Below are 23,422 nucleotides of genomic sequence, written 5' to 3' on the forward strand. Positions count from 1 at the left end.
TCATGACTTTTACATGACATATCCAATTTTTAAATGTTGGTGACATTTTAAAAAAACAAAAAAAAAACTTGTTACGGACAAACAAGAATTCTTTTTTTCTGTTGTAAAACAGCAAAAGCCTAAATGCAAATCCTTCTGGAGTACAATTACTGCTTAATCTGTTATCAACTTTTCCTATTCCAGTCTGCAGGAGAACATTCCGGCTCTCTTCTGAGAATTGGTTTTGTCTGAGAGAAAAGCAGGAACGCTGTAATTGCTTCGTGCTGCTTTCTCAGGTCAGGGTGGTTTATGACAGCTATTGTTCAGCTCATGGACACACGGTCTAGTATGCTATCTTCACTGCAATCATTTTGTACATTCTCACCTTTAAAAAATCTGATAAAGAGACCACAGAGCCATGAAAGGTTCATAGAAGTCAGTAGGATTTTATTCAATGAAATCACTCGAAAGCTGTGTCATCTATGTTTACCCTTAAATTATAATTCTTCTTACACAAAAATTTGAAATTTGGGTTAAGATTAATATTCCTTGAAAATTTCCTTAGAACATACTGATTTACTACTACATTTCATTTTTCTTACATTCAGCTAGATGACCACTTCATTTGGTGTCTCTCAGTATCCTGCTGAGACATTTGAGTCCGAATATATCCTCAGCAGTAACAGTAAACCTACATAAAGAGGGCAGCCCAACAGCAAAACAAGAGTTGTATACCCTCGTGAGTAAAGACTAATAACAATAGGAATATTAATATCAGTGATCAGAATAGTTATACTGCTACCATTTAATTTCTATCAAATATCATTCTAGTCACTCTGTACCCATTAATTCTCACAATATCTTTATTAAATTGATATGTTTATTCTCATTTTACAACTATGGAAGCTGAGGTTCAGAGGGAAGAGGTAACTTGCTCAGAGCATCAAGACAATGGTGAGAGAACCCATCATTAAATCCAGGACCATCTGAGTACACTTTGAGGCTTCTGTTATCAAAAGGGGTTGGCCTCAATTCAACAACTATTTGTCAACGATATCTCCATTCCTGGCCCTGGTTTGGGTTTAGGAATGCAATGATGAATACACAGTTCTTGCCTACAGCGACATTATACTGCAGTAGAGGAAACACAAATAGAAATATATTTTCAAAACAATGTGGTTGGCAGGAGAGGTAAATACAATCTATTATGCAAGTATTGAGAGGGAAGGCAAGCCCAGAATAGGGCCTAGGAAGGTTTGCTGTGGAGCATGATGCTCTACACTGAATCTTAGGAAAGAGTAAGAAGTAGTGGAAGACTATTTATTCTAGGTAAGAAACATAAACATGAACAGCATAAACAGGCATGTGAGCAAGTGGATGTTTTTAGCAAATCAAAAGAAGCTGAGCATCCACGTATGCTCTAGTTCAAGTTGAGAAGTAGCAGGAGCTGGGGTGCTTGCCTATATCCCAGAGATGATAACACCAAAGCGTTACAAGGTCAGGTTTGTGTTTAAAAAAAAGCAGCCATGTGAAGGCTGGATTGGAGGGTATAGTATAGAGAAGCTTTTAGGAGTCTTAGTTGTTAACTATGTTGTTCTCAGCAACAATTTCCCAGAAGAGACCATTGTTTTGCTCATAGAGAACTATTAACTTGCCATTCCCACCAAGTGCAAATTGTCATGTACTGAATGAGGACAGAGCAGGATACACTGCCCTTGACACTGGCCAGCACCATGCAGACATAAATACAGCAGCTCTTCTGAAGAAATAAAGATGGACGCACTGTCAGCAGAAATCACAAATTTATTAACTCTTAAATATATCAATCAGTCATTTACCATTATGGCAAGAAATATATACAGTGTCGCATGGTAAACTGCAGTGTTTCAAAATGATAGAAGATAATAAATGTGTAGTTCATTTGTGGTGGAGAGAACAAATCACAATTTCCTCACATCTTAGTGCGGAAGACAAACTTGATCTACAGTAATACTTCAACACCACATGCTAAAAGTGTAAAAAAAAACACTCTACACCTATTTTTTTCTTTAAATACATGTATGCCACGTATAGCTGCTTCACAAAAGGGTAAAAGAAATTAAAAAGGGAAAAATGAGGCCATTATTTTTTTCACAGATCTCATTGGCAGGTTAACATGGCTCAATATATTGACTGTATATATTTATTTTAAATATATATTGTTTTAAATTGTGTAATAATTATCAGAAAAGCTTCAACCCATCTACCATTCATCCACTAGCAATAATATCTAAGATGATTAGTAATCAACACAGAAAGGTGAGATGAGAGAAAAGACGAAGGGTTGTTTTTGCTGCTTTGTTTTCCTTTTTTGCTTCTGCTTTAAAAACAGGCTTCTGAGGACTGTGAATTACTACCGTTAAAATAACAATGATGGAGATTCCATGCACTGTAAAGCATTTCAGAGAAGAGAACAAAAAAATCACAGGAATTCAATCAACAAAGGAAAAATGAGAAGCACAAAGAAAACCTAGGACATTTCCCTTTTTGTTTTAAACTGGAAAATCCTAACTCCTTGGAGGAAGATAACGATACTCTGATTCAAGAGAGAAGCTAAAAAACACAAGTCACAAAGATCAAGTTCAAAACACGTATGAGAATGGCAAACATTTGTAAGCCTCTCTAACGCTAGAAAACTAGCTAGTGATGATGCAGAAGTGACCCTTTCATTCCCCAAGGCGGAGGTGAGTGCGTTTGCATAACACCCCCTCTGCTATCAACTTGGTATCCTCCTGGCAACTGTCCCAATCAGTAAGACGTTGCAGTCACAGGAGGAACTTGCTTTTATCCTAAGTTTAAACAATTCAAATACCTCCAACATAGTTAGGATACCTAAGTCCAAAGTAGAGCTTAAGCAGAATTATAAACCTTTAAAATCTTGACAACATTTTTGTGGGCCCTGAAGATGATCAAAAGTGCTAGTTAAGCCACCTTCAAAAGGCTTTTATTTCCTTTTTACCTTCATTATGCAAATTTCACTTTTTTTCTTTTCTCACACACTACTAGCCGGCCTCCTCAAAAAAGGAAAAGGGAAGAAAGTAAGAAAAGAATGGAACAAAAGAAAAATAAAAAAGGAAGCAAACGAAAGGAACAAAGAAACAGGATAAAGAAAAGAGATCACAGATTCGAGAAAGAAAAACAATTCAATTCAGCAAATTCACCAAAACAATGTGAATATATCCTAAAGTGATTAAACTCAGAAATGATGTGAATTTTTCCAGTTTACACAGTTTGACCAAAAAGAGCATGGCTTTATGTGGTAGCAAACCAACTGATTCTTGCTTCTACTTTCATAAGTGATTTTGCCAACATATCAACCCACTTTAATTGCTAATCAGCAAAACTTCCCATGAAAAATCATCCATTTTAACCAGGATCACACCAGGAAACTGAAGGTATATTTTTTTACCTTAAAAAAAACAAAAACAAAAACAAAAAAACCCAAAAAAACCAAACAAGCCAAAACAGATTAACAGCAAAGAGTTCTAAAAAATTTACATTTCTCTTACAAACTGTCATTCAGAGAACAATAGTTCTTAAGTCTGTTAAATCTTGGCATTAACAGAGAAACTTGATGAAGAGTTGTACTTGGAATATTGTGGATTTTTTCTTTTTGTCTAATCTCCCCCTATTGTTTTGCCAACAGTAATTTAAGTTTGCACGGAACATCCCCGTAGTTGAAGTGTAAACAATGTATAGGAAGGAATATATGATAAGATGATGCATCACATATGCATTACATGTAGGACCTTCACAACTTCATGCACTCAGAAACATGCATGAAGAGGAGGAGAGGACGGCCCAGGGTCACCATCCAGGTGCCTTGAGAACAGAGAATGCAGAAGTGGCACTGTTGATATTTAGCTGAAAGGAGAAAGGGGGAGGAAGAAATAAATTATATTGTTTTACAAAATATCATCAAATTGCTTTGCCATAGATTTGACTATGCTACAGTTTTATAACTTGGCTAACAAATAGATTGAGAACACTATGTATAAGAGATGTTTGCTTGTGATCATTACAGGAAGAAACACACAATGTTACACAAAGACAGTATTAAAATAGAAAATGAGTATCAATTATTTTTTCACACAAAGCTAAGCTAAAAATAAAGAGACAGGGACCCAGGCTTCAGTCACGTTATTAAATCTAAGTATACATCTTAAGCATTCCTGTTTACTGGACAAATTAGTAAATGAATATAATCTTTTTGCTGAAATAGACTTAAAATTCAAGTTCATCCTTAGTTTTTGTTATTATTATTAGATTCCTTGGGAAATTAAACCTAGAAGTCAATTTAACAAGGAATATAGTCTCAAAAGTAGAGAGAACATGATTACTCTCTTTAATTGGAGCTCTCCTTTGCTGAAAGCAACAGCTGGGAGCACTATTTGTTAAAAGCTCTGATAAGGTTTAGTTCTCTGAATGAGGCAAATATTCACAACAGCACCATACATATCTGAATACTTGTAACCCAAGTCTAAGAAACAACTAATTAAAAACAACAATAAAAGCATGAAGTTAATTACAGTCAACTTTCAATTATCCTCTGGAATTACCCACTTTGTGAGTTTTAAATTTCAGCTTGACTTCCTCCTGTGGCCTGTGCTCATGGTCAAGCACCATTATACTCAGTCAGGCACAGCAAATTGATTTACACATTCACCATAGCCAGCTGCTTATAGAATTGCAACCTCTTGAAAGAATGGTTAAGACACCAGAGGATTCTAAAGCTTAATATAAATTAAGTAAGGATAATTGAGAGTTATCTGAACTGACCTAGACATAATTTACTTTTGATGTGAAAACTTCAGGATTCTAACATGACATAATCCACATGTTGGAAAAAATTCATTTCAATGTTTATTACCTTTAAAATAAGGATTATGCTACCAAATAGGGCTGAATGTTAGATTCAAAAGCTCATGCAAAATTGCTATGAATTTTCAAAGACCGTGTATGTTTTTCATTGAATATTATGCAAGAAAAAATATCCTCAAAAGGAAGGAAAACAGCCATGCAGCTTTTCATTCAGCTCCAATCACAAAGTATCACGGAGCAGGATGTTACTTACAAGACCCATATGTGAATGATTTTCAGGCCTTAGATGTTTTGCCACAAAGAGGTGCCTCCTGAGAAGTTTTCTTTCCCATTTGGAATACAGGGTGGCCTATTAAGAGAAGCCCCATTTAAGCCACCTGGCATAAAATGAAGTTTTCTTGAATAGGCTTCATCCCATAAACACTTCAGGGAATTGTAAAAAAACCTAACCCTCTGGTACTGTATGAATGTAACCCCTTCTATATTAACTGGTGATTTGTGCTGTACCTCTTTGGGGTAAAAAACACACAAAAACAGGTGTCTTCATTATCTTCATATTCCTCTTGTGTTTTTCTCTTAATTACATAGCTATGGTTTTGGGAATAAATTTCAGCCTATCGTTTGGTTTTTTTTTTTTTTTTGTCCCTGTTGACCCACTTTTTACAAATCCAACAGTGATATATAAGTAGTAAGTCTATACAGAAGGCCTCTGAAAACCACTGTGGTATGTTATCAAACTAAGAAATCATGATGGATCCTCTGGAGTGAGTTGAATGGCTGTTTGTATGAACCCCCATTCCAAATCCCAAATATTAACAGGTGATCCTGGTGAGATAATTCGGAAAGAGATCAACAGTGGACCAATCTTCTACACTGAGTTTAAACGCTTCTTGTTTTCTTATCACTCCACTTTACTAATAAACCTATTTTCAATTATTCCTCTTTACTCTAGTTGTAACCGGCATTCCTTACCAATAATGTTCTCTCATATTAAACTAAATCCTGATATTGTACTTTTCTTCACGATGCTCCTTTAGCCTGGACTATTCTCCTTTGTTTTTTCTATCTTTCTATGTCTCTAAATTCTACTCATCATTTAAGATTTTGTCCAAAATTCTATCTTATACACAAAGTGTACTTCCAAACTGTTATAAACAGTTTACTACACTGTTCATGAATTTTACTGTATTCTTAAGTTGATGATAAAGTTTATTATATCATTTTTTTCTTTAGAATCAATGATTGACTAAATGAGAATGCATGTTCCTTGAAAGCAATATCTTTTACCTTGTGTTGAATCTGGCGCAGGTTAAGCACCTAGGAGATTCACAATAAATATGTGCCTAATCGCTGACTGGAAAAGCAAATGATATCTGAGGTAGAGTGGTGAGGTGAGAACGACATTGCACTACCTGACAATGGCCTTTTAAAAGGGTCTCTGTAACTGAGCTTTAGGGGATCGTCCATGAAATGAAACTCCTGATAATATATTGGCCATTTTAGAAACTCCACCCTATGCTTTCCTCTGATATCCCCTTCTGTCAATTGAGAAAATGAAGTCACAAATATTTTGCCTTATTATACAAATCCCCTAGATTTAACACTGTGAGATTTTGATATGGTAGTCTCTAGTCCTATCCAAACCTATTGTATACTGCTCTATAGCAAGTTTCAACCCACAGATGGCTGATCTGATTGATCTTTCCAGAGAATCATAAACCTTTCCCGTGAAGTCATTTATTTTCATCAGTGTAACCAACTACTAGCATTAAATAACATATACCACGCTATTAACAATGGAATAAGTAGAAGAAGCTGACCATGGGTGTATTAACAAAGAAGCTGACAGCCTGGGAATATTTACTTGATGGGTACTGTTGGTGACCCCGAGCGATGAAAATGAACATTCTGCCACTTTCCATCCCGACGGTGCCACACACGAGTCTCTTCTGACTGCATTGTCTTTGGCATTCCACTGCCATCCATGTACTGTGTGAGCCTAATATACGCTATGCAGGCGGCATCATCCCCTACCAGATGTACATGAGGGTTTAGAATAATAGTGTGGATTGGTTTATTGCTTTTGGACAAAGCTGAAAGAGAAAAACATGAAAAGCAAAATTTAGTTTCTATGTAAAGGAAACTAAAACCAGTAATAACTTCAGTTAGGACCAATACATGAAATGCCATTTATTCAGTCAGTAATTAATTAGTTAATTAATCTACTATTTATACTAATCTGGTACTGGGCACTGTACAAAGCAAGGAAAGAACAAAAGTGGATGCAGTCTTTCTTCTATCTGGTTTCCTTCACAGGCACTTATATGCTCCTCTGGAAATTCTGATCGGGTGAGAAAGCTGGAGAGATATATTTATTTACGAAGGAAAGTGGTTAGAAACAGAAATCACAACGTGAACAGAGGTGAAGAAGGCCTGGCCCAGGTGTGCCAAGCAGTTCCTGTCTTTTCCGGGAATGAACTGCTGGGACAGTTGACCAGGGATCTTGCGGTGGTGTTTGTTTTTGTTAGTTGGTGAAGTATGTGGGAGAAGGGCAATATATCAAGTTTCAGGTATGGATATCACTGTCTCCAAAATAAGGCTGGCGGTAGCCTTTGAACAAGCCTATGAACTTGTTTCTCATCTCATCCTCTGACTCCTCCACATACTAGAGTCTATTCCATGATAGTCCACTGTGATCATTTGATGAACATTCAAAATGTGGTGTTGGCACACAGCCTGATTCTGATCTTCTAGCTCTTTCCCTTGCTTGAGTAGCCCTCACTATGCTCCAGACTCTGGTGTTTTAACAGTAGCTACCAATTCTAATTATTCAATTACCAAGAGATATGAGGAGGACTAGGGCACATCACTTACTGATGCTGTTCCTTTCTTAGATCACTAGAAAACATTGAATTGTTTTTAGCTGTTATCCAAACATGCTTTCCATTCTCAGAAAACATCTATTCAAATTATACAAAATATTATTATAGTCACCTGAATACCCCATTATGAAGGAATTACATTTATGGAACATGATGTATAGTGTTATGCTGAAATAGGTTAAAATATTAATGGGTTAATTCTTTCATTAGGGATCAGACGATGTCAACAGAGAGTTAGTTGGAGGAAACATGAGATGCTATCAGAACACTGGAATATAGGGAATATGATAACATTTACTGAAACTTTGAGAGAGAATTTATCAAATGGTTCTTTTTGTTTATTTGTTTGTAAATGCCTGATGCATATAAGAAAAAGTAACTCATTCAACACATCTTACTTTGAAAATCCATGCCAAAGCAGACATTCTTATCAAAGCTTATAATTACTGAAAGTGATGTGATTATCCCAATTATTCCTATAATACATTTCTTCTTTAATTCAATAAGATCTCTGCAAAAATAGTACATTCACTTAATGCAATATGCAAACACAGCATAATGTCTAATGTCATTAGGTGTAAGGAAAAAGAGAAGGATAAAGGGAATTCCTGGTTTACATTTTTCTTGATGACCTGAAGGATTTCTGCAGGATGAACTTCTTTTGTCACCTTCTTTGAAAAGTGGTGGTTTCCTCTGAAACTACCACAATTCTTAAAATTTGAATTGAAAGATTTATCTGATTACTCAACTTGATTTTCATTTTACTTTGAAAATAAGCATCACATATGCTTGAAAGCACTCTTCTATGTTGAATATTTTGGCATGGTGTGGTTTTTAAAAATTTTTTCCTCCTATTTTTTCCTTTTCTTATTTTTAAAATTTGAGACAGGATCTCATTCTGTCACCCAGGCAGGAATCCAGTGGTATGATCAAAGCTCACTGCAGCCTCAATCTCCTGGTCTCAAAGTGATCTCCCATCTCAGCTTCCCAAGTAGCTGGGACTACAGGTGCTTGTCATCATGCCTGGTTAATTTTTGTCTTCTTTGTAGAGATGGGGTCTCAGTATGTTGCTCATACTGGTTTTGAATTTCTGGCCTCAAGCTATCCTCCCACTTCAGTCTCCTAAAGTGTTGGGATTACAGGCATGAGCCACTGTGCCTGCCTAATTTTTTTATATATAGTTTTATGAAAACGTGAAATAACATTTTTTGTAACTGATTTATAGCCTATATTATACATTAACTGGAACTTGCTTGAAGTGTATTCTATCAACATTACTTCTTTTTTTTTTTTTTTTGAGATGGAGTTTCACTCTTGTTGCCCAGGCTTGCGATCTTGGCTCACTGCAACCTCTGCCTCCCAGGTTCAAGCAATTCTCATACCTCAGCCTTCCAAGTAGCTGGGATTACAGGTGTGCGCCATCATGCCCAGTTAATTTTGTATTTTTAGTAGAGATGAGGTTTTACCCTGTTGGTCAGGCTGGTCTCGAACTCCTGACCTCAAGTGATCCACCCGCCTTGGCCCCCAAAGTGCTGGGATTATAGGCATGAGCCACGGTGCCCAGCCAACATTAATTTTTTACGAAGATATTTTTTAAAACACACCAAAACTGTAAGCCAAGCCTGACATATTTTTTTTTTTTTCAATTTTGAATACAAAACAATTGTATGTTTCAAATGCTGGATGAAGGTGAAAACTCTCATTGTAGAAAAGAGCCAAAGAATCTGCAAATTTGGGAAAAATTCAGAGACATTTAAAAAGGGCATGTTATTAAATTAGGAATAAATGTACCATTTTCGAAGTAGAATCGGTGAAAATCCATCCCTTCCACTAAATTACCCAGAGCTTCAGGTTCAAAAGCAGTAAGGCCTGGGTCACAGATTTTTCTGTAAAAGAAAAATAAAGAAAATAACAAATTAATAGGTGCTTTAATGTGTTTTGTTGTTTCATGTGTAAACATTCTGATTTATTAGTTGCTGAAGGAAAGAGCCTCTAAAAACAATGAAATAAAAATGTTCTATCAAAAACCTTGGCAAGGTGGGTTGAGGAGCAGACTCTGAAAAGACATTTTGCAGAGAACTCTGATAGGAACAAACTAATTTATCCAGTTCAAGCAGATGATAATATACAATATTTTAGGAAGCCCCCTTTTACAATTTCTACTTTTTTATTTTTAAGGTGAATTTTCCAGTTTTAAGTTAATCAACCTTAACTCTTGATTGAGGTTTACTATTTTTTAAAAATGCTCTCCAAGTCGTTTTGTCCAAGTTTAAGACACTCTCCAAATCCTATAAAAGTATCTTTGAATCTGAAATTAAATACTTCTGGAATAATAATAATAATTATTATTATTTTTGAGACAGAGTTTTGCTCTGTTGCCCAGGCTGGAGTGTAGTTGTGCAATAATGGCTCACTGCAGCCTCAACCTTCCAGACTCAAGCAATCCTCCCGCCTCAGCCTCCCTAGTAGCTGGGAGTATTGATGTGCAGTACCACACTGGGTTAATTTTTAAATTTTTATTTCTAGTAGAGATGGGGTTTCCTTATGTTGCCTAGGCTGGTCTCTAACGCCTAGGCACAAGTGATCCTCCCACCTGACCTCCTAAAGTATGGGATTACAGGGGTGAGCCTGGTACCGTGCTTAGCCCTGGAATAATTTTTGTTGGACCACATCTTCTACATTCATGTCAAACACGTATATGACAATTGACTTGAAAGAAAGTATCACACCCTACACTTCCTGGCAATGTCCACGAGACTTACATCTTATTATTGTGTTTAAGTTTATTTTATTTTTAAAATGAAATCAATAGGAGGTTCAAATGCTCATACTGGTTTTCTTTCTTAATCCTAGAAGTATGATTCAATAAAGGGGTGTGCAATTTTAAATATTTGAAAAAAACCAATGAGCTTTCTTTGGAGAAATTTATTTATTCAGTAAAGAATTGCTGAACGCCAACTATGTGGCAGATATTCTTTAAAACAAGCAATTATAATACAATAATCAATACCAGAATAGATGAAAATGTGAAGTGCTCAAAAAACAGATTACTAATAGACAGTGAACAGGAAAGGTTTAAGAGAGGAAGAAAATGTGAGCTGGGCTTTGAAGAATGAGTAAGAGTTTTCCAGGTATGTGGGAGGTGGTGGGCAGGGGGAGGACAGCAAGTGCAATGGTCTGCTGCTGTGAAAATGCAGAGTACGCTTGAGGAATGATGACTGGTTGCTTGATGTGGAAAGCAAGGTCACTGTGTTATGTGTGTAAGGCCCCTGGAAATGTAGACAGGAAAATATTTCCTTTGGGCCTACGGTGATCAGGGTAGGCTTCTCAGAGAAGGTGACAAGATCTGGATTTGAAGAACGAGTGGGAGTTCACAAGGTAGATCAAATGGAGTACAAATGAAAGGATTTTGGACTGTTTATTAATTTGCCCCAAAGGATAATACAGTGGATGGGGCCACACCTAATTTCATAGAGAAACTCACCTTTGGGGGTGGCAAATTTTTTTAAATGTTCAACAGAAATACAAATTTCAAAAGTCTATCTCACTGTACTTCCTCAAAGTGCAGTACTGTTTATAGAACGTGGAACTGGTATTATTTAAAGAATACTTTTAAAAAGTAGAAATCACAGTGGATATCCTTTGTGCCTTAAAGATGGTGGGGGCAAGGATTACAACCTTCACTTCAGACTGCCTGCTGGGTAGGCGTTTCTAAGCTTAAAATCAAATATATATAGTCTCTTTCTAAGAAGCAAAATGGGAAGAACAGCGTTCCTATGGTAACAAGAATTTATTCTGCCAGGGGCTATTACTTCCTCTATAAATATGGTTTTTGGTTGTCATTATCAGTGAACCAAAATTTCTTACTGCCTTACATCAGTACTAACATAATCTAGGAATCACAGGCCATGATGGATCTTCTTACACAACCATGAAAAGAGTCAATATATTTGGAAATGTTCCTATCTATCTATCTATCTATCTATCTATCTATCTATCTATCTATCTATCTAATCATCCATCTACCCTATAAAAGGCTTTGGATTAATAAAAGATCCACAAAGCTGCCATTTGACATGTGGGTGTGTGTGATCTGAACAGGTGTTCTAAGGACCAGTTGACAGGGATACACCAGAACATTCTACCATCCCAAAAGCTCTTGAATGGCAGCCCTCTTGGATTAGCTCTGGCTGGAAAGTACAAAATCAGGGCAGATTATAGGTCTCCATAGGCAAAGATATTAGTGAACTGATGTGTTCCCAAGGTTTAGCATTATTTAAAATACCCTATTTTAAACTGTCTGAGAATATAGGAAACATACACTTTTGCCTGGCTACAATTGCTCCCTATATAATAGTAGTATCTGTTTATAAATTGAGAAAGAATAGAAAAGAAGCAGGAAAAAAATTCATACACAATTTTACCTCTCAGAGGCAACTTCTTTTTTTCTTTTTTAACAACAACAAACACAACTTTTTTATCATTCCACAAGGAAATGCTATTGCAAAAACAAGATTTTTTAAAAAGCGAATATTCTTATTCTTTGAATAATCATATGTATCTAACAAGGATATAACAGCAACAAGAATTTTTAAAAAGCAGGTTCTATGGCACAGTTATAAACAATTGTTTAATAGGGAACCGTTGTCTCTGAAAACAGACTGTTCTTTTTAACTCCAATTTTTACTATATCTTTTATTCCAAGTATGCCTTATTAGGTCATGATAAAGAATTGATACACTCATACACATGTATACGCATGTGTTTATACATATATGCACACACATTTAATTTATAAGAAGAAGCTCCTGATATAGTTTCATTCTTACATTTAGCTAATCTCTTCCATATTTTATATTTGGTGTTTATTTATAATTAATGATAAAAGTAATACTTGCTTACTTTTATAAAAAGGCAGGAAAAAAATTCACACGTAATTTTACCTCTCAGAGGCAACTTCGTTCTTTCTTTTTAAAATTTAATTTGGCATATTTCATTCCACTTTTAATACTTTTTATTTATTTATTTATTTTTGAGACGGAGTTTCACTCTTCTTGCCCAGGCTGGACTGCAATGGTACGATCTCAGCTCACTGCAACCTCTGCCTCCCAGGTTCAAGTGATTCTCCTGCCTCAGCCTCCTGAGTAGCTGGGATTACAGTCATGGGCCACTACACCTGGCTAATTTTGTATTTTTAGTAGAGATAGGGTTTCTCCATGCTGGTCAGGCTAATCCTGAACTCCTGACCTCAGGTGATCTGCCCACCTTGGCCTCCCGAAGTGCTAGGATTACAGGTGTGAGCCACCACACCTGGCACTTTTAATACTTTTTACTTTTGTAGTTTTAATAATTATGTACATACTCTTTTATGTCCTGTTTAATTTTCAGTAAAAATATCATAAATATTTTTCCAGGTTGCTAGAAACTCAACATAACCATTGTACCAAAGATGACTTAATGGAAACTGTACTGCTTCAGTATATATCTTTGTTCACAAATTTTTGCTCATGTTTTACATAAAAAATTTATACTCATGTTAAATTCTTATAAATAGAATTATAGTATTACAGTAAAGTGAGCCTTTATAAAAGTTTTCAGGTATATAATTACAGATTATATAACAAAATATATTAATAATCCCCCCATCTCTGCCATCACTGCCATCCTGAAAGTTTGCACCCCATTGTGTTTTATTCCATTGCATAGGAAAGTCACTACTGTCCTGTAGTATCTGCACCTTGGCGGCTGTCAGCAGAGTTTATATGTCTGCTGATTTTATAGGCAGAAGAGGCTCTTGCATTCAAGTTTGCGTATACTTAATTAGTAAACATAAACATGCCTTTATTAGTTTACTTGTCATTTATATTTCCTCCTCTGATAATAGTCAGTTCATGTTCTTTACCTATTTTTCTACTTTTCAATCATATTCACATAATATAAAAAATTAACTTTTGACATATGTTTTGAAAATGTTTTTCTAAGTTTGTTTGCCTCTTACTTTTATTCTTGGCTTTTTAATTAAAGTATACACATTTTACCTATTTAGGTATAATCATATTATATTCTCACTTATGATTTTATCTTCAGCTTTTGGATCTTTCTAGCCAGAGATCAGATTCAATCTCTGTTTTGCATTTAAGTCTTTCGCTGGAGTGGAACTCATGAGTTGCATGGTGTAAGGAGAAGGCCCTATTTAAATTGAATGCTTTATTTTTACTTCAGCAAAGTAATTTCCTTCATAGTTCCTATGATCCAGGAGTTTATAAACTTTAAATAAGCATTAGAACCCATTCCTCAAGTAAAGTTTTCCTTAAGATACAAACATATAAAAGAGATGGAGATAAAGTTGAATTGTACTGGCTGAAGAGAGAAGGCTGCCTCATGTCACCTCCTAATCTCTTTCTCTGCCCCAGAACCTCTGCAGAACTGCAAGGGAAAACATTTCTTAAGCTGAAATGCACATTTTATGTGCTTTCCTTTTTTGCGTGTGTTTTTGCTCACATGAATTGCTCTGCCTGGATTGCCCTTTACTCATCTGGACTTGTGTGTGTGTGATGCGGGAGTGGTTATACATCTGCGTATTTACAAAGAAATCTCCAATCACTGGATCAGAAGTCAAGTCTTCTCTCTGTGAAATCTTTTTTTCTTTTCTTTTCTTTTTTTTTTTTGAGACAGGGTCTCATTCTGTCACTCAGGCTGAAGTGCAGTGACGTGATCATGGCTCACTGCAGCCTTGACTTAAGGCCTCACTGGGCTTAGGTGATCCTCCTGCCTCAGCCTTCCAAATATGTGGGACTACAGGTGTGCACCACTATGCCTGACTAATTTTCAAACTTTTTGTAGAAATGGGGTCTTGTTCTGTCACCCAGGTTGGTCTCGAACTCTTGGCCTCAAGCAATCCTCCGACCTTGGCCTCCCAAAGTGCTAGGATTACAAGTGTGAGCCACTGTGCCTGGCCTCTGAAATCTTAAATAAATTTTTCTCTCCTAGGGCACTTAGTCATTTATACCATGAAATAAAACTATTGTTGACATATCAAATCTAGAGTTAAATATATGCAAATTTAGATATATTGAAGAATGCATTCATATAACAAATATATTTACCATATGCATGAAAGCAAAGTAAACATCTGCTACTCACGTGTAGGCTTCAAAGTCCCCGTTGTTGATAGCTTCAATCAGTTGTTCGGTGACTTTGATAATCTCTTGCTTTCGTGCTAAAGGCAAAAATAAAGAGTTGGGTGAGAATAAAAGACAAAAGTCATATAAAACATTCTTTTTCACTTTTATTTTTTGAGATAGGGTCTCACTCTGTCACCCAGGCTGGAGTGCAGTAGCGCGATCATGGCCCCTTACAGCCTTGACCTCCTGGGCTCAAGTGATCCTCCCACCTCTGCCTCCCAAAGTGCTGGGATTATGGGTGTGAGTCACTGTGCCCAGCCAGAATCTGCATTTTAACATGACTTTCAGATGACCTCTGAGTACATTCATGTTGGAAAGCACTGCTATTTTCCATTTGTTTGAAAACAACAGTCACCTGAAAGGTCAAGGTTATGTTTTTTTTTTACAACCTTAAACAACTTGATTGGATTAGTAAACATATTTCTCCCCATAGTTAACAAATGTTATTAAAAACAATAATCTCAAAAAGTATCATTCTAACAATATAGGTCTATCTTCAGAGTAAAGATGATATCTTGCATTGAGATATTGAACTTTATATAATTATTTGCATTTTCTCACTATTCTGCTTGACTGACTCTACAAGAGGATGCTGACACTTTGGCCTTTGTATTTAGACGAATGGCCTTTAGTAAACTACAAATTGAAGAAGTGACATATGAATCAATACTGTAGATGTAGGCAGATAATCAGATGAAAGCCTCCAGGTATAGCTGTCAAACCCAACACCAATCATGATCTGTTTCTATTCCTAGCCCATAATTGGTGAAATTATTAATAGTTGGTTTGGTTCAAATCCTATCTATTCAGTGAATTTGTTTCTACTGACATCTGTCTCAAGTGTTCTTTCTCTTTTTTGAAAGCCTGCAGAATCTGTATTACTCACCTGGCAATTATGCATATGCTATCTCTTGATACCTTCTTTAGTTTAAAACACATTATTACTTGTTTTAAATTGTTATTAAACTTTCTGTACTGTGTAATGTGTCTTCTTCATTAACTTAAAAGCTCCCCGAGGGCAAAGAACATTTTATTTTCTTGTATAGCCTAAAAAGCTTTGTTCAATGTCTTTTATGGAATAGATGCTCAATGTTTGTGAATTTAATCAATTGAGACTAATAATAACCTTTCTTTATTTCAGAACACTGTTCTCTTACTTATAAAATTACTGCATGAAATATTTTAGAAAACAAATTTTACTGGATTTTAAGAATATTGTGATAGTCCCTTAAAATCACTGACGATAGACTGGGAATCACAAAATGTTACCTCCCGTCTTATCTTACTGAGGTAGTGAGGCTGCTATTGATCACGAAAAAAGCTGACCTCTGGTTTTGTTCTTTACTGAGTAAAGAAACCAGTTTGCACTTTTTATGAATCTGATATTCATCAAACAGATTGTAACCACAAACTTAAATGCTTACTTTCACTCTGAAACTTCAGGTTACCTAGGTGATGATAGTATTTAAAAATAAGTTTTCTATAAACCAAATTTTACTTCATCGAGACTCTACATGAGACTATATCATAACAAATACAAGTAATAAACTATCCTATAAAATGTGATTTAGTTAGTCCATAATATGGTCGCCAAAAATGTCAAGGTCTATAATATTAAAAAATCACTAATATGGGTTATAATTCATATTTAGTTAACATAATCACTTTTTGTTTATGTAAAGTAACATAACACAGCTCCTACAGATGTCCAAAAGATTTCTCGCCCTTGCTCATTTGATTGATGAATATCAATAATACATTTAAAAGCAAAACATACTGACAGAAGTGGTATCAGGGCATGATTTTGTAATAAGGATGCTGCCAGTGACACATTTTAGCTTAATTCAGTTAGGCAATAGGTGATTCATCCGTCTGTGGCCTCAACAGTATGAACATTTGGCAAAAGCTAATGACAGCTGACCCGATTCTGGAACATAAGGGACATGGGTGAGGAGGATCTCAGAAAATAAGATGATAAAAATGTGACCACCAAAACTTCCTTCTCACATGAAATCTTCATTTCAAACTAACAGATTTTTATTTTATTTTTTTTTGTCTGATATACAGCTGACAGGAAAAACTACAGTTTAGAAAACATGGCCAATTTGAAATGAGCATAAGATCAACGTCCTTCGTGGAGCTTCATTAGGGTAAGCCTCAGTTTATAGAGTGTGAAGAGTTCAGGATCACTTCCTGAAGTTTCTGAAAGTCTCTGCACTGCCTCACAAGCATAATATGGAATTAGAACCATCGGGTGTATATGGCCGCCTCTCACTTTCCGAACCACTACGGAAATACACATTCGCTCTTCAATATATTGCATGCCACAACTGGCTTAAAGGTTGTCCTGCATAAACAAAGCAACACAAATTGCCTTCTCTCACTTCTTGTGCTTAGAAACGATGGTGCTTTTACTGGCAGGACAACACATGGGAATTAGCCAGGATGCTTCTGTGCTGTATCATCATAAAAACAACGTGACTCTTTTGGCTTAGGAGGGGCCTGGAACTCAGGAATCTTTAGAGAGCTTATTTCCCTGGGGCAAAGAAGCTTGAGTGAGTCATAGGCGGCACATGACAGCTGACTCTTTAAAGGAAAGCAGAAGGCTGGAAATGAATCATTTGTATATAGTAGTCAGCTTGTGGTTGGAACTGTTGCCACAAGCCCAGCATCTCACCTAGAGGAAGAGAGGGTTTGGTGCTAGCTAGCTCTACTCTCAATCAGCAGTGAGGTTAAGGAACAGTTACTGTGCCAGGGCTTTAGATAGACAAGTTGTGTGGGGAGGGGGTCCACTCTCATCTGGCCTTTCCTCTTCCTGAACACCAACTAATAACCACTCCAAAAGTCAAAGTGGGGAGAGCTTGTGACATGTTCCTAATTATACCACGATGAATGGAGAATGTACCAGTAAAGTGTTCCCTGAATACCACAGGCTTCTTCCACTCCACAGCTAGCCATTTAATCACAGGAAGCTGTTTACCTACTAGGTTTATTTCTAGTGCTCCAGCCTATACTCACAGGACACAAAGTACTTTCCGGGGATTTCTAGGTTCTTAGGAAAAGGAAAAGGAGAAAACCAAGTGGGAGAGATGTTCCAGGTTCTGAGTGGAATTACTTTCCATGCAATTATGCAAAAAGAATTGGGAACATTTTCACTTTCAAATTCATACATTTTTGGCTCTTGTTCTAAGAGGCCTGGAAGAGTAAGATAAGGGTGTGAATGATGCCAGTGTTTGAAAACAAAATAAAACCCAAGAACTGAAAGTAATTACATAATAAAACAACTTACAGATTTCCACATTTCCTCAAACATTAGATTTGGTTACTATAACAATATTCAGATACGCAGTGATTATTTCTTGGTTTAACAGATAAATAAAGGGATTATGGGCATTGCCCAAAGGTATGGAGTTTGCTGATCACTCCTTCCCACCTTCTTGTCTTGGAACACTCTCCTTTTACTTAACTCTCTTGCTTTTCTACATGTTCTCATTATCATTTGCCATGTTATCCTTCCCTACCTGGATATTAAATGCTTCAATTCCTTCTAAAGACTCAATTTGAGTCCCTCTCCTTATCTCATGCTGCATCCCTAAAGTTCTGTGTACACCAGTGCCTTAAATAGTCATCTATATTCCAATGACTCCCAAATTGCTAACCTCCTTCCTAGACTTTTCCTTCAGATCTATGTGTCAAGGCCTATTTTTTTTTTTTTTTTGAGACAGAGTCTCGCTCTGTCGCCCAGGCTGGAGTTCAGTGGCGCAATCTCGGATCACTGCAAGCTCCGCCTCCCGGGTTCACGCCATTCTCCTGCCTCAGCCTCCCCAATAGCTGGGACTATAGGCGCCTGCCACCATGCCCAGCTAATTTTTTGTATTTTTAATAGAGACGGGATTCACCGTGTTAGCCAGGATGGTCTCGATCTCCTGACCTAGTGATCCACCCGTCTCGGCCTCCGAAAGTGTTGGGATTACAGGCATGAGCCACCGCGCCCGGGTCAAGGCCTATTTTTGATCCTCCATTTGGGTATTTCAAATGGACCTCAAACCCAACATATACTGAACTGAGCTTAAGAACTTCCACCACTACAAGCCTGCTTGCTCGTCCATGGATCCCCATCTTGGTGAATGGCATAGCAAGATCATCTCTCAGTTGCACAAGCCAGAAAGAAACCTGAGGATCACATTTGACTCCCTAAGTCCAGCACCTCAATCAAATCCATTGAATTCTGCTGAATTTGCCTTCCTCTTCTTTTTTACTTTTTTTCCTCTTCACCCCTACTCTGGGTACAAGCGTCCATCATTTCTTGTCCAGGCTCTGCAACAGCCCTCTGACTTAGTGTTTCTGCAACCAATTTTGCTCTTCACTATTCTGTTCTCTACAATGCAACCACCTCTCTCTCTCTTTCTCTCTTTTATTTAAATGCCTATCTCTCAGAAAACCCTCTATTTGAACTCTTCTAAAACCTTCTCACTGCTCTCAGGATAGGAACCTGAAGAGAGACTACAAAACCTTGCATAATCTGGGCTCTGCCCATCTCATCAGACTCAAAGACTCTTTGGGTTTATCCTCTCTAACGCACTCTTGCTCCCTTGTTTTACCAATTCAAAATGGACACACTGCCTCCTATTACCAGCCCTTCATATGTCCTGTCTTCTCTTCTTGGAAAACTGCTCCCCCAACCCCACCATTTACTCCTACTTCTTTTATCAGATCTCAACTCAACTATTATTTCTTCAAAAATGCCTTACCCGGGCCAGGTGCCGTGGCTATGCCTGTAATCTCAGCACTTTGAGAGGCCGAGGCGGGCAGATCACGAGGTCAAGAGATTGAGACCACACTGGCCAACATGGTGAAACCCTGTCTCTACTAAAAATACAAAAATTAGCTGGGCATGGTGGCGTGCACATGTAGTCCCAGTTACTTGGGAGACTGAGGCAGGAGAATCGCTTGAACCTGGTAGATGGAGGTTGCAGTGAGCTGAGATCGCGCCATTGCACTCCAGCATGGTGACAGAGCAAGACTTTGTCTCAAAAAAAAAAAAAAAAAAAAAAGAAAAAAACCTTCCCTGACCCTCATGTTAGGTTAGGTCCCTGGGATGTTATGAATTCATACATAGCTGACACCTGATCTTTTTTGTTCGTTTTTTTTTGAGACGGCATCTCGCTCTGTCGCCCAGGCTGGAGTGCCAGTGGCGCAATCTCCGCTCACTGCAAGCTCTGCCTCCCGGGTTCATGTCATTCTCCTGCCTCAGCCTCCTGAGCAGCTGGGACTACAGGTGCCCGCCACCACGCCCGGCTAATTTTTTTTTTTTTTTTGTATTTTTAGTAGAGACGGGGTTTCACCGTATTAGCCAGGATGGTCTCCATCTCCTGACCTCGTGATCCACCCGTCTAGGCTTTCCAAAGTGCTGGGATTATAGGCGTAAACCACTGCACCCGGCCGACACCTGATTTTTAAAAGCACTTAGTACACTTGTATTTACCTATTTATTTGCATGTAACCGATTAATCAGTTTTCTCTATTACTCTATAAGGGAGGTATTGCATCATTGCAACTCCAGCAGATAACATCGTACATGGCATATAGGAAATGTTCAATAAGTATTTGAATGAATGGTAGGTCCAGAACAAACTCAATTGGTTTCTGATTTCCAATCCAATGACCTTTTTAAAATATATGATGCTACATTATTTGGTGATAACCTGATAGCTTTTAAGAAATATAAAATTGACAAATGGAAATAATTTAAGTATAAAGCAGCATGTCTTATCGTTTATTGACAATGAAAGAAAACACTTTTTGACTTGTCTAAAACTGACCATTGAACTCCTTTCTCTTCCTGACTTACTCATTTTTGCTAATGAAACCACAACTTTGCCAGTCTCCCAGCTCAAATCCTGGGGTTTCTTCTGGACTCAATTCTTTCCTTTGTTTCCATATCCAATCCTCCATGGATCATTATTTTTCCTTAGCACTTATGATGATGCTTCCCAGGGTACATCCTTAGCCTCTTAATTATTTCATTTGCTTACTCTTGGCAATCTCATTCACTCCTCTGGCTCTGACCGCATGCTGAAGACTGCCAATTCTCTATCGCTGAGACCTTAAATCTTTCTAGGCTCCACGCTCATATTTCTAACTGCATTCTAAACATCTGAATTTGTCCTGGCATTTCAGACCCAGGGTGCCCAAAATGAACCTCAGTAATTTTCTCACAAAGTCTGTTGCATCTCTGGAATTTCTCATCTTGCATAGTGGCATCATAAGCTACTCAGCTGCCCAAACTGGAAGCCTTGCTATCTCCTTTCTTTTTATTCCTCATAGATTGTTAGCCATTCTACATTCTTCCAACTCTTTCTCAGAGCCATTTCTTCCTCTCTAGGCTCACTGCCACTGCTCTGATTCAGGCTCTCAGAAGTTCCTGACCCTTCCTGCTCCCAGGTCTCCCACACCGGCCTCTCTCACTCCTCACTGTTGCAGAATCATCACTCTATAGAACAGAGCTGCCATTGTCTTCCACCTTTAAGGTTTCCAGTACCCCTCCTCTCATGGTCTAGAAGCTGAAGCCCAAAGTTCTCTGTTTTAAAGATCTTCTTACTTCTTACTTTTCCAGCTTTATCTCCTGACACTTTTTGTCCTCCAGGGCTTTTATATATTCTCCAGCCACACCAAGGGGCTCACCTTTCCTCAACTAGTCCTGGCTCTTTGATAACTGTACTTTTCCTCCCATTTTTCCTTCTGCCAGAAAATCTTTTTCAATACCTTGCTCATGTCACTTTGTCTGTATTGCTCTTCCTGAATGCTTCAGACCCAGCTACTTCATGTTATTTTGATCTTACTGCATTATCACAGCATGTTCATATATCTAACTAGAACTTGACCAGTTTATACTCTGAACACCTAGTACTGAGTCAACATCTATATATGCATGCATGTATGAATAAATATCAATATATGGTTAGACAATATATATAAAATACTGTGTACATTTTAAACCACTAGATAAATGCACGTATGTAGACAATGATCATGTATGATAGCAGTCTGGATGCGGTGGTGCTGAGAAGGCACCTTAGATACTTCAGAGTCTGCATCAGGACCACAGTATATGAGGCTGCAGTATTTCAGATGCTGGAATAGCAGCAGATTTAATCTTAAAAGTCTAGTAAGATAAACCAGATATTTCTAGTCAATGTTTACATTTAATATTTCTTTTCAAGAGGGTTGAGTGCAAAGAAATTCTAGTATTTGAACTTGAGCTTTTCAGTTGTTTAGATTTTGGATTAATCAGTTTATTGAAGTGAAAGTACTTGATGATAAGCCCTATTGAGAGGTCTAGCTGACTACAATGAAACTTGAACCACAAAATAAACTGAATTTATACCTGCAAATGTGTCTTCACTGGGATGTGTGCAGTGTCATATGTTGAAATCTTTTAGTGAATTGTGCCTAAAAAGCACTTATTCAGTGATCAAAAGCTGTGCAATTAAAATTGTTTTCTAGCTTTTTTTGAGTGTATCATCTTAAGTTAGCAATTCTATTTATTTACTTTCTCAATATGTCTAGTTCTATTTAATTTAAATTCTTCTTTCTATATTTCGCACAGGTTATTGGGTACTTGGCTGCCAGAGACTTGAAGGACAAGGAGGCTAAGTGACTTGCTCAAGTCATCCAGCAAATTCAGAGGCTGAATTTGGGGTTAGAGCTTTATTTGGCTAAGGTTCCCCTCTGCTGTTTAATTCACTGATCTATGTTCCTTTCCAGCCCACAGTGCTTTACTTCAATATTTTGAAATCATAAACTTAAATGAACCACCTAAACACCTTTGAACTTACCCTGGCAAGGTGACTGACTACTTAATTACTGGGCTAAGGGTGTAATTAATCATTACATCAATTTCACACAACTGGGTGCCCCATGGTTTTATTGTCTTTTTCCATGCTGCCATTAACAAAATTAACCCTTGGGAATAGTTACTATTTTAGGCAAATATACAAATTATGTTCTTGGTAGTTTTACAGAAAAAGGTGGCATTCCCTGTGCAATTAGCGGCTGGTTTCTCTGTGACTTTATTTTTACTTCACTAGACTGATATCATAGTTAATGTTGGGGAGAGGAATTTTCATAATTTTGGCTTTTAAAATCAAACTGATCACAATTTCTAAAGTTGATTGAATATCTATAATATTTTATTCAAATATAAGACCTGGCAATTATTAAATTTCTATTCAAGAATATTTACTGTAAACTTCTTTTATCCAGAGGTCACCTGTTGAATAACATCAACTTTTCAGCCCTTTAATTACTAGAGGCTTTCATGATTTAAAAAAAAAAAATTCAAACCACCTTTGAACCTTGCTATATAATGCACAGTAGTTTCATAGTACAAAATGATAGTTAATTGGGGAAGAAGTAATATAAGTCTTGGCCCTGTTAAATTGCTATAGCCTAATAATAAATAATTAACAAATATTTAAGTTCAGAAAGATCTAGCATTTGAGATCATTTAGAATA

The 23,422-nt window shown here is 37.1% G+C and overlaps 1 protein-coding gene across 29 annotated transcripts in view; it reads right to left on the reverse strand.

Moving 5' to 3' along the window:
- Positions 1 to 1,762: 1,762 nt before the first annotated feature.
- CAMK2D (calcium/calmodulin dependent protein kinase II delta) overlaps positions 1,763 to 23,422 on the reverse strand; it is a 305,498-nt gene continuing 283,838 nt past the window's right edge. For 11 of the 29 annotated variants that reach the window (XM_028848727.2, XM_015139114.3, XM_015139108.3 and 8 more), the window contains 5 exons: positions 14,865 to 14,940; positions 9,513 to 9,607; positions 6,704 to 6,932; positions 5,093 to 5,188; positions 1,763 to 3,882 (listed from right to left, as the gene is read on the reverse strand). In XM_028848727.2, the coding sequence (XP_028704560.1) occupies positions 5,122 to 5,188; positions 6,704 to 6,932; positions 9,513 to 9,607; positions 14,865 to 14,940 (467 nt within the window). In that variant the 3' untranslated portion in view covers positions 1,763 to 3,882; positions 5,093 to 5,121. Of the gene's footprint in view, positions 3,883 to 5,092; positions 5,189 to 6,659; positions 6,933 to 9,512; positions 9,608 to 14,864; positions 14,941 to 23,422 lie in introns of all 29 variants that reach the window. The other 18 variants (XM_028848742.2, XM_028848738.2, XM_078002202.1 and 15 more) reach the window with 2 other exon arrangements.

This window comes from Macaca mulatta, chromosome 5, assembly GCF_049350105.2.
Source record: "Macaca mulatta isolate MMU2019108-1 chromosome 5, T2T-MMU8v2.0, whole genome shotgun sequence".
Taxonomy (NCBI): Eukaryota; Metazoa; Chordata; class Mammalia; order Primates; family Cercopithecidae; genus Macaca; species Macaca mulatta.